Below are 12,476 nucleotides of genomic sequence, written 5' to 3'. Positions count from 1 at the left end.
TCCATTCTGAAGTGCCTTTTGTTATCCTCTCTCTCTGGGTATCAATAGTGCAGGTTTACGTGGGAATTCAGAGATCCCCACACGTCATATGGGAAGCGCAAGGCGTGGTGGTGGTGGTCCGCAGGGGCTGTGACTCTCCATCCTCCGCAGGAGGCAGAGCTTGTTACTCCATGCACAAGGCAGTCCACAGCGTTTACCCAGCCCCTCCAAGGTCCCTGCGAGGTCCAGCAGCCACGCACAGATGCCAGAAGGGCTGGAAGCCAGCCCTCACTTGCTTTCCAAGTTATAGCAGTGGACATCTCCTTTTCCCTTCCCATCGTACCCGGGAAGTGGCTGTCCATATTTATCCACGCACCAGCAGTAACCTCTCTTTCGTCCTTTGGATGGGCGACACTAAAACAGAATGAAAGACCCAGTTAGCATCATTTCTGTTTTCTCTGCTCTTACTGTTTCATAGAACGGATTCCAGCTCATTTGACAGCTGCACTTCCACATCCTGGGCATATCTGACAGAATCAAAAAGAGTATTTACTACTACTACAAAGTATAACAATAAAAGCTTTCCTTCTCTGCTTGTCAACACCTTTGGGTCTAATCATACATCAAGGAATGGTTTGGGTGAGAAGGGACCTTAAAGCCCACCCAGTCCCACCCCCTGCCATGGGCAGGGACACCTTCCACTAGACCAGGTTGCTCCAAGCCTCATCCAGCCTGGCCTTGGACACTTCCAGGGATGGGGCATCCACAGCTTCTCTGGGCAACCTGCCCCAGTGCCTCCCCACCCGCTCCAGGAAGAATTCCTTCCTGATGTCCCATCTCAATCTCCCTCTTTCCATTTAAACCCGTTATCCCTTGTCCTGTCACTCCCTGCCCTTGGAAAAAGTCCCCCCCAGCTTTCTTGTAGCTCCCCCCACAGGCAGTGGAAGGGACTTTAAGGTCTCCCTGGAGCCTTCCCTTCTCCAGGCTGAACACCCCAACTCCCCCAGCCTGTCCCCATGGCAGAGGGGCTTCAGCCCTCAGAGCATCTCCGTGGCCTCCTCTGGACTCGCTCCAACAGCTCCATGTTCTTCTGCTGTTGGGGTACCCAGAGCTGGAGGCAGAACTGCAGGGGGGGTCTCCCCAGAGCAGAGCAGAGGGGGAGAATCCCCTCCCTCGCCCTGCTGCTCTGGATCCAGCCCATAATAATAACATGACTACTAGTCCATAATAAAACTGCTCTGAGAACTACCAGAAAACAGCCTCATGAACTACCCCCCATTATCTGAGGCAGCACAGCTGCCCCTGTGAATACCAGGACTGCTTACAATGGTCCAGGCTAACGACTGGGACCCATCTTTGGAAAAGAAAGGTAACGTTTTTGTTCTACAGTAAAGCACAGGCCTGGCAAAGACAGCCACTGAAGCCATAAACACCCTCGGCTTGCATCTGTTTGCCGGAGGAATTTCACTACTGTAGTTGACATTTATCAACAGATACATAATCCTTCTGTAATGGAGTTATCACGTCAACAGCTGTTAGGTGTGCTAGAACGCTCCATGTATATTTTCCTATAAACAAGGTTGCTCATATACCAGTCCATAACCTAGGTCAGCTGGAGAAGCTGCCTTGCGGAGTTTGCCAGCAATGCTGTCCAACCTGAAACTACCACGAGACAGACAGTGACACTGGCCTTCTTTAGAAATACTAATGCAGTAAAAATGCAGCATAAAGTCTAGCATGTACTAAGTACGTACTGTGAACCTCTGGCACCCCACAAGGCTTTGCACTCACTCAAGAGACTGCATCTCCAGGACAGATTATCTCACTAGGTTCGCCATGGCCAACCTCACTGCCAAGACAGAGAGAGTCTCCAGTGAGAGCTTAAGTTTTGAGATTTGGTGATACAGGATTGGCTGCAAATGATAATGGAGACGGCTGCTTAGTCAGGACAGACTTACAAAGAAGGCAGTGACACAAATATACCCAGCTTTTCCAAGACTGAGGTTTCATCCGTTGCATCACCAACAGAGAGGAAGGTAGACTAGACTGACTAGACCGAAGCCACTTGTGACCCTCCACTGTGAAGGTTACGATGCAAGCAGAGCAAATGCTGCCTCTGAGATCACACGACGATTCAAGTATTTCAGAGGTTCAGGCTGGTACAAGGCAGGTAAACTTTGCCACTACCGCTCAAGTGCTCCTCCTCCAGAGTCCATAGGCATGTCCCCATCTCCCCTGTGAGTATGGCGGTGGCTCGCAAAGCTAAGTGTCTTTTCCATGTGCAGGTATACAAGGAAACAACAAGCAAGTGTTGGGTTTCACATGCTGCCCAAAGAGCCTGACCCTTTCCAAGTCTGGTTTGGGACCTCAGGCAAAAGGGTGGTATTTCAGATGTAACTGTGAAGGTGGGTGACTCCTGGGACAGCCTGTACCAGCACAGCAGCCCCTAAGCCAAACCATTTGTGGCAGCATGGAGTCAGGTAGAGAGTCTTCACGGGAAATGTGTGAAAGAGAGCTGGGAGCAGATCACACGGGAGACACAAATTTCTGAACAAGTTTCCATCTTGTTTGTTTTGTTCTAGAGCAAACAAAGTAATGTTAATCACCATAACTGCAAATTAATCTACCCTTGTGATATATCTTTGGGTAACAATCCTCATGCAGAAGTAACGCAATGCCTTTTCTTCCTGGAATTTTCAGTCTGTATTTTCTGTATTAGCCCTGTGCAAACGGACAGCAGGAGGATGATGAGAGCTTATTTTAGGAGAGGTTTGAACTTTTAGAAGTGGTCTTTTAGAAGTTCAAACCCACTGGGAGAACAGGTACATTAACAATTTGCTACACCATGTGGTTAGCTGCCTTTGAGTTCTAGTTACCGGTTTGGCTGGTTTCTGTACTAAATCTTTAAAGGTTAAGTTTTACAACTTACATTTATTGTCTCAAAAGTCTGAGAAGGGCTTGTGTGTATTCTCCAGGCTTCCCGCGAGCGGCTGCTCAAAGTCCACTGACGTCAGTGGGAAATTTTCCTTCAGTTTTGGTGACGACTGGACTGGATTCTAGCTTAAGTGGTATTTAGGGGCTTAAATTGCTCTTCATGCTCAGAATTGAGGAATTCATAAACAACAGCCTTTGCACAATTCACATTTTACAGCAAAGGAAACTGAGGCAGCAGTTCTTGATTTGTTTTTCCCCAAGAGGGCAGGCACAGATGGAGCCCAAAGTAGAGCACAGGGCTTTTGGCTGCCAGCCTGGAGCTCTGGCAGTGAAACTACACTTCTGCTAATAATAGTAACACAGCCTCCTCTTTTAGAAGTACTGTATGAAGTACATTACAGAACTCTCGCTGATTCATAGGCTTGCATCACTCTCAAAACAAATGATCAATTAAAGTTATCTCGTGTTGTTGGAGGTTTTGATTGCTTTTTATAGTTGCATAACCAATTTTCAGAATTAACTACAACATGAAGTTGGTTGGTCTACGGGAAGACCTTCCCTACTACTACTATTTTTTTAATTTCTTCTACACAACCCATTTGGAAAATGAAACCCTTAGATCACTCTGCAGCTGAAATGACGCTCTGTGAGGAAACAATTTACCTCTTCCACTCTCCCCTCAGCCACGCTGTCAACACTAAAGCACTTCCAACTCAGAAATAATGCTTTTATCCCGAAGCAGCTAGCTTGCACTCCCTACACAAGTGGTGGACTCTTCATGCAGAAAAAATAGAGATTTAAGTATCCGCTCTTCTGAATTTTGTGCTCCACGTCCGTTTCAGGGCTCTGCCCTGCTCTTCTATATGACTTCAGAAGTCCAAAAAGTTGGAAAACTGCCCAAGCAGTGGAGCCAGTAATTACTTCTGATAGAAACACCAGCTGCCAGCTTCCATGCCACCTGCCCCTCTCCCTTCCACAAAGAAGTGCCACAGAGGCATTCGTGGGGCACGGCATAGCATATGGTATCCCACTGAATTCCTGGTCAGCCCAGAGGTCTCCGTGGAGCTACAACTGTGGTCTCCCGGTGCAGACAGCAGACAGCACTGACACACACCTCGGGCCGTTCTGGCTCCTGCCGAGCCCAGCTCTGTTTTCAGTGGAACAATGCCAACTCACATTCAGGTGAGTATCTGGTTGCAGTATACAAATATGGGGCAATTACTGCAATTGCCCCATATAATAATTCTAATTTCATCCAAACCTTTTACTTTTCCCCCATGCTTGAGGCAGAAATGTGCCTCTATCAACCTATTTCATATAAATATGCCACAGGAGAACAGTACCACCTCACATATGTGATTTATTAAGACAAAAAAATCCTAAATTTTAATAGGCCTGATTGTAAGAAAGCTTATATATAAACACAAGGTGTGAAATATTTTTCATGTTATGACCTGACAGATAAATTTATGTTCTTAACATCATTTCATATATGCAAACTATTCCCTATGGCTGTTCCTGAAAAGTCAATTTCTAGATATCCACAAATGTCTTGGAAAAATAACTGCTTTCAGTTTGACTGGAAAAGCAGGTGACCGAGGAGGCAGAATATACAAACATGTGAACTGCCTCACGAAGGAGTTTTCATGATTTTCACGGTCATCATAACTGATCAGATTCCTGCCATCATGCAGTTATCTATATTATCATCCTAGGTTTTGCCAGCTGTTTCCAGCATTAAGAACACCAAGCTCACACTCATTTTTTGTTGGATTTACTGTCTATTTCCTAACCCATAACTCTGAATTTTGTTGTCATGACAGAATATAACTGAATTACAGATTGAATGCTTGTAGTAATAGAAATTAAGGGAATTAATAAAATAGCCCAGCATTCTGTTAATGTGGTTAGACACCTGCTCATGGTGCCTACAATATCAGACCTACACGCTGATGCTCCAAAAAGAAAACCTAAGGAACACAACCATCACATCGCCTTGCTGACCGCCAATTCAGCCTGGACAGGACTCACTCACCTCTCAAACTGATGCTTTTTTCTAGGAGTTAATTCTACAAGGGAAACTCAAACACACTGTTTTTGTTCCCAGGGTTGACTGAGGTTCATTTACAGGAGAAGCACTCCAACTGCATCTCGTGTAGAGTATTTACTCCCATGGCTCCATCTGTGGGCATCTCCTAAAGGATCCCGAGGTGTCTGGAGCTCCCACTGAAGCTATTGGCCCTGTGTAAACTGGCACAGTGCCTGCCAAGGTTGGCCAGGTACGGAAGCGCCCCTGCACTCTCTACATTTGCTGAGAGGACACGCTGTGGCACACAGGGTAGGAACCCTTCCTAGACCAGTTTAAAATCCGCCAGGTTGCACAGACACTACACAGAGGGCAGAAGCATGTCTTGGCTCCAACCCCTAATTCTCGTAAACCAACTTCTAGGAACAAAGACTCAGTAACTATATTATCTGTCTTTCCTTTTTTTTTTCCCCCTCCTTATTTCCTTCTTTTCTGTCTCAGTGGAAGAACTATGACTGCACTTCACAGTCATCCTTTCAAGTAAAGCACTGTAATATGTGCTTACCATGGATCTGATTTACTGCACACAAATGCCAGAGACTGCATGCAAGTCACCACCTTTTTGCTGACAAAGCAAAAACCTCAGAGCCTGAAGGCAGATGAAAGGAAGATCTGCTGAACAAAGTAAATACCAATCTGCAGTCTCCTGTAAAACCTAGAGAAGGAAAAGGGCTACAGCGTGCTCGTGAGCTTCGAACACGAAGTGATGTGCTGTTCCAGAGCAGCTAAGCAAACGCTTTTACAGCACAAGACACAGTCCTAGCCCTGCTCCACACGGCAGCCTGGCTATTTTCAACGCAGAGCGAGATGCGAGCACTGCCCTCTGCTAGTTTACATGCAGTGGGACATGAATGAGACTCGGGCAACAATGAGAAACTCCATCCCTGCTTGGAAGTTGCCACCACCTGCTTGGGAAAAGCTGGGGTGTGCAGAGAAGCTCAGCAACATGCACCAAAGGTCCAGTCAGTGCCAGGCTGATGGCAGAAGGGGAGGCTGGAAACCTTGCCGCTACTGCAAACACCCCACCTGACACTGCCAGCTTAATGCAGAGCTCTAGGGAATACCCGGAAGGGAAAGGCTGCTTCTAAGAAAGCTGGAAGCAAAAAAAAATGGAGAGATGCCATTCCTAAAATAAGGTTGCCCGGCTGGAGGTTGGCCTCTCGCTTCCAACCAACGAAGAGCACTGGCTACTAACAGAGAGTCAGCCGCTCCTTTGGTTATGCAGGACAGAGAAGCCGGCTGGTGTAAACCCAAGCGGAAGAGACAAGATGGTCCACAAACAAAATCTGTCCTTACAGAGGGTTTACCTCGAGGGAAGTCTGAAAGAAGCTTTGGAATCCAGGAAATTTTGGAATTACACCAAGAAACACGTTTGGAGGCAGGTCACTAACTGAACACCGAAATTAGATGGGATTGTGCGCACTAAGAAAGAACCTGGCACGTCTTGCTCTTCCTCAAGCTCCTCAATGAGCTTCAAGGGCAGCACTGAATGGAGAATGCTGCTGTCGCTCAACCCAACACAACCAAGGCATAAATACCTGCAGTTTAGCTCTGCGTTTGCCAAGAAAGGTCACAACCCCGGAACCCAAGAGGGCTGAGAAGCCATCCTCGCTGCAGAGTAACTACTTGGTGTATCGGTTTCGTGATAACATGACCTGGATTTTGGAAGTGATCTGTGCAGCACATAAAGTACAGATATATGCCTTTCTCAAGTTGCTTTTTGTAATATGATCCAGTGCGGTTCTTCTAGGAACTCTGCAGCAGGTATTTACAATTCAAAGCATTGATCTATTGCAGTCATATGGCAACTGCAACATTTAGCTCTGTGGGTTATTACGGAGGCACTGCTTTTTTTAAACCAAAGGGCATTAGTATCTAGGACATCAGCCAACCTATGTGTGAGAAGGTATGAAGTTTCTCAAATGAATCTGTTGTCATGACCAACAGAAAATAAAAACACCATCCCCACTTACAAGGTTCTGCACTACCAGATCAGGTCCTAAAACTGGAAGTGAACTACTACCTCTGTATGATGACACATAATGCCAGCAAGGCCCTTCAGCAAGGACGCAGGAAAGGTGAAGAGCGTTCATTGAAATGAGACGCTGTACTCACTTGCTTTTTCTTGTAGAACCCCTTCTTGTCACAATTTGGGATATGAAAACCCCTGGGACTCAAGACATTCAGGATCTTTAGGTGGTTTAAAGTGTCTTCCATTTCTCTGCGACAGGGACCCTGTTAACAAGTATGTTTTAAAAAAAAAACACAGATGAAACTTCATTTCTGAATGCTGTCTTTCAGACAAGAGTTAACAAATCTTTACAGGGCAAGAATCACAAGCCTAAACACATCCATTAAAACAAAGGGACAGCTGGATACGACAAGAGGCAGACCACTCAGAAAAAATTCTGACCTGCTTTACTCAGGATAAACCAATTTCTAAACACTGAAGGCCCTATGCTACGCTGAGGCACAGACTGGCACCTCCAGTTGAAATTGCAGCCACATATACCTGTGGGAAGGCTTAGCCTTCAAATCAATCAGACGTAACGTAACTCAGGTTTGGAAAAGCTGGTCTTGCACCAAGCAGCAAAAGAAGATGGTAGGCAACTGGAAACACACGACTTAGATTTTTCCATAATGTCATTTGATTTCTGTGATTTGAAAAGCTGGATTTGAAAGCCTAAATTAAATGGACCTAATAAAAACCAAGTAGTTTGGCATAATGTATAAATAAAAATACTGCAACTTTGGACAACAATTCCCCGTTTCAACAGAGCCAAATGGATGCAGCCATGCAAAAGACAGGTTGCAGGCAACATTCTCATTAGGTAACTCTCACTTTTTGCCTCACTTTCTCCTTCTGCAAAAGGCTGACAACAATGTAGTGAGGATTAGTCCTAGGACATGGAGCCAAAAAGAACTTCCAGAACCACTTTTAAGAGCATGTCTCAAATGCCAACTAATTATTTCCCGCTGCAGCCCTTCAGGGTAGGGAGGAAACGTTATGAACCCTACTTTGCACTCAGAAAACCAGGAGCAGAGGAGTTCACATTTTGCCAGAGGCCAAGAAGGCAGTCAGTGTCAGCAGTGGGATCAGGATTCAAGACTCGCAGCCTACAAACCCTGAGCTTAGCTACACTCCTGTCTGGGCACATCACTGGCTCGGGCTGCGAGCCCGCTTCTTCAGCGGAGACCTGAAATAATTCCTTTGCATGGTTGCACAGGCTTAAAACAATTAAGTTGCTGTATCAACACCAAGATTCATTTGGTGCAATTTCTAATTAGTGAAGTAATGACATCTGTGCTTTCAAGTGGTAATATTAAGATTTTGCTCATATAAAGCACCTTTCATGTGAGTGTCTGAAAGCATACAGGCTCCACAATTCTGCTGAGTTTAAAATTGATTTTTTTTTGGTTAGCAAAGGTTTTCCTTGCTGCTTTCGGATGTTTTCTTTCAGTATCGGTCTCACAAGCTCTAAACATGTGCTTTACATTGCTGCTCTTATTGGCAATTCCTTAAAAAAGAAACTTCTTGGACACACTGACTACAAATCACAGACACTCAAAGATTTGGTCCCAAGTCAGGCCTACAAAAAGAGCAACAGCTTTTTTTTATATAAAATTATTATTTTGAAGCAGGCTTCCAAAGTCAGAGAGGTCAGTATCAAAAGCTAACACGCAGACAGAGCTAGAAGGGCATCTGCTGACAAAGGCACCTGTCCCCAGGGCCTACTTCCTGTTCTTTTGGGACTAATTCTGGTTCAAGAGCCTTTGCTCATGAGGCCCAACTACCCCAGAAGTGAAACATTCCTCCCAGTTAAGGCCAGGATCCCTTGGTGTGTGAACCTGGAGGCCACGCTCTCTTCAGACACAACTTCCCATCTCACACAAGTTTCAAAACGTTCTCTTGCAGATGGGAAGCCATGTCTGGCTACACCTCAACTGTTTTGCTGCCACGACAAAGTACATCCAGACATATTGTTTTAGGCCACCTGGCACAGGCACAAGCATAACTGCCAGGTTATCAGCTAGGATGTCCAGGAAGAGGACTTATTCTCCCCTCAGTTCCATCGCACTCTGGCTGCCCTGCAAATCCACTGGGTGCCTTGAGCAGGAAGCATTGGCGGCTTGTGTGCCCATGAGCCTTTGCGCTGAGGCAGCAGCACCGAGTGATGGCTGCAAGCAGAGGCAGCGTTTGGCACGTCGTACTAACAGTGACTGATCAAGATCCCAATCCTCAACCCAGCCCAAGTTTATCTCCCTTGACGCACGCTGGGGAGTGCAAACACAGTCCCACTACTCTGAATATGAAACATCTTTTTTCCATGATAGTAACCCAATAATGCTGTTTGCAACCAAATTTAATGATTACGCTATTAAGCCTGTCCCAAGTCCACTCACACAAACGTGTGATAATTACAGGGGGGAACAAGGACTTTCCATCTCTAAGAAAGGACTTTGGGAAAATCCTACTTATATCAACATAAACATCAGTGGGTTCGGACTCTGGGTTTGCTGGACACCATCTGCTCGATCTGTATTTGCAGATCCAATAGTTCTACCAGTTAAACAGCCTGAATGCCCTAAACGGCTACCACAATTACCACCATTTAGTTATTTAGTTTATTTATGTATCTTGTAATATGCAAAACATGCATATACATACACACATGCTACACACTCACAGGCTGGGAAACGCCTTTGCAAAAGTACTTACGTATTCAGTCTCCTGTTTGGACTCAGAAGAAAAATTCAGTGTATCTGTACTCTGTGAATCATATTCCACTTTGTAGCGCTGTGTATTTTTGGCTTGCACTTTCCTGATGATATCTATTTTGATGTGTGGTGGATGCAATTTGGAATCCGGCACCCTGTGAGAGTTTGGGATGGCCTGATTTTCTATGCTGCTGGTGCTCCTGTCTTCTTCTTCTTCTGAATCACTGGAATTTCCTTTGAGATGAACAAATGTAAGGAAGAAAGTGTGTTAATCAACTGCCAGCTGCATCCGGAAGGGCAACAAGCCATCAGGTTAAACCCACGCGCTCACTTTTCCTTTGCAAAATAGCGATATATGAGGAGAAGAACAACTTGGCATTTTAATACAATAAATTGTACCACATTAAGTTTCATGGTACTATTTAGCTATTTTTTAACTTTTTTTCTTAATTTTATTCAACATAAAGAAAAAAAACCCAAACCATAGCATGTTTTCAATCTTCCACTACTAAAATCAGAAGGTGTACAAAATACATTTTAAAGGACAGGAAAATGCCATTCAATATGTAATAGTGTCGAAGGACCCACATCTGCTTGCATTATGAGCTTCAAAAATATTTTCTCTTGAAACTACCATCCACAAAAATACATGAGAAGCACATTTTTCCAAAATACCGCATAAGCCCGGTGTTCCGGTACCTTCTAAGGTATTTGTCTATGCTGCATTTCTCCCTCCTAGGAGGCTCCTGCAGTGTAACTGTAACTGGCTGCAATTCCTCCAGGGGGATTTTCAAGTTTGCATATTCCTAGCAGCTAAGTAGCTGAGTCCCACTACTTGCTGCCTTGGCTGCTGGCCACTGTTTTTTAAGGAAATCATACTGAGAGTGCACAATGATAACTGATGTACAAGGAACATCCTGGAAATCTCTATTAAAATTGTACTTGATGGCTCACTGAAAAACCACAAACCCCAAGAAATGCAGTGCTAAATCTGAAAGCCCCTGTTCACGTAGCCCATTGACTCTAAATAATTTCAGCGCAGTGGCACTGCCAATCCATAGGAACGGGGAGGAACGCAAAGAGGAGGAGGGATCTGAGTTAACATCTTGGAACTGGTGGTTTTAGCATAGCCACTGCTGGAAATGGACATAATTCACCAGGAAAATCCAACTCCCAGTGCAAATGGATTAAGGAAGTTTAAGTCTTAAGCCTAAATTTCCTGGCTTTTGTGGGTTTAACGCAGGCTCTCGGTGGTATTTGTGTATATTTTTGGTGGTTTAATGTCCTGTTTTTAAACAGGGGTATTTTTCCTCCCCCCACACATTCTCAGTGAAGTTTGCAAGGAATGACACAATCAAATGTTATAGACCTGAATCTCCTAAATATAAATACTACACCTACTAGGCTTTAGGTTTGCACATACGTGCTACTACTTAATGCTTTTGTGCCCGGAAAAACTAAGTCAGCGACCTGCTACAGCTGCTGTTAAGAAGCTCCTGTAGCATACATCATGCCATGCCGATTTCCAGCAGTTTCTCCAAACTAGGAAAGAGCAGGAGTGTAGCACATGATGCAGCATGGAAGGGAGATGATGCCATCCTGCTCGAGGAGGGCGAGTGCCAGGGGTGCTGGGTTCAGCACATGCCACACAGGCCCAGTGCCCTTCTCCCTTCCTGCACCCAAGCTTTGGGGTGCAACTTCACTCATGAATGAGAGCCATAAGGGTCCTTCTTTGCACTTTTTGAGGAATCAAAGCTCCCACTCATTTCCAAATCAGAGCTCTTCCTCAGCCAAGAATGCAGAAACAGGAACTTGACTATTGAGGCTGAAAATAAAGATTTTTCAGCAAAGTGCAGCTCTGTCTTGCCCTTTCCCCTTCTCTACCAGACACTGTTGAAAGCACTACCCCTCCATCAGAGTTGGTGCTATTCAAAGTACAGAGGAGGTACCTCTAGTCTCCATGCGAAGGATAAAGATGCTGCTCATGTGATGAAGGATGCTGCTCCATGTTCTAACAGGATTTAAAATTTGAGTGAGCATCTCTGAACTCTTCCCTCATTCCAGTCACAGCTTGGGAGCAGCATATAATTAATTGTAATAGGGCATCTCCCAGTCTCTTAACAGCCAGTGAACTGGATGTCTGGTGCCACTTCCTCAGTCAAAGAGTCCCTGCAACCTGGCAGGAAAAAACTTCTGGCTTTTTAAAAATGCAAACAGTGGAAAGCCCTTCTGACACACTTTCCTATTAAATCAATGTTAACATACTTGCTGTTGGTTAGCAAACAGTTTAATGAAATGTTTGCGCAGAGGGACTGTGCTTTCTTGATCTCAAAGCCCAAGTTTCCCCGTCTTAAGTTTCCAAATGTGCTCGCTAACAGAACTTCTTCCAACCGTCCCTTCCTCTTCAAACACAACAAAACCCACCCTGTGAATGCCTCGTTTACAAGACGCAGGAGAGGTACGGGAAAGCTTCGTTTTACCCAAGATTTATTTGCAGTGCAGGCAAAAACCCCAACATCCTCTTTAACACTGCTGTGCAAACGCTTTGTTCTGAACCTTCCCGGGCCGGGGAATACTTAACTTTTCTCCCTTTTTCCCCGTTTAGCATCCCCTGGCTGCAGCACGAGGGTTAGCCCACACCCTCCCGTCTTCCCTCACCTTCTTTCCAGGAACACTAGGGGCAAAAGCGAGAGGATTTCACCCTCCCTCTCCACCCTCTCTGCAGCCCCACGCACCCGCAGGAGCAACGCGCAATCCC

General features: G+C 45.4%; 1 protein-coding gene across 1 annotated transcript; it reads right to left on the bottom strand.

The window, feature by feature from the left end:
- Positions 1 to 261: 261 nt before the first annotated feature.
- Positions 262 to 9,952, bottom strand: IGFBP3 (insulin-like growth factor binding protein 3; the record flags this gene model as incomplete). Its single annotated transcript, XM_010147388.1, has 3 exons — positions 262 to 393; positions 7,115 to 7,234; positions 9,720 to 9,952. Coding segments are annotated over 3 exons (479 nt in total), but the record flags the coding sequence as incomplete, so codon positions are not given.
- Positions 9,953 to 12,476: the final 2,524 nt, after the last annotated feature.

This window comes from Eurypyga helias, unplaced genomic scaffold (genome assembly GCF_000690775.1).
Source record: "Eurypyga helias isolate BGI_N326 unplaced genomic scaffold, ASM69077v1 scaffold38172, whole genome shotgun sequence".
Lineage (NCBI taxonomy): Eukaryota > Metazoa > Chordata > Aves > Eurypygiformes > Eurypygidae > Eurypyga > Eurypyga helias.
The sequence above is the reverse complement of the archived record's forward strand: the minus strand, read 5'-3'. Positions and strand labels throughout refer to the sequence as shown.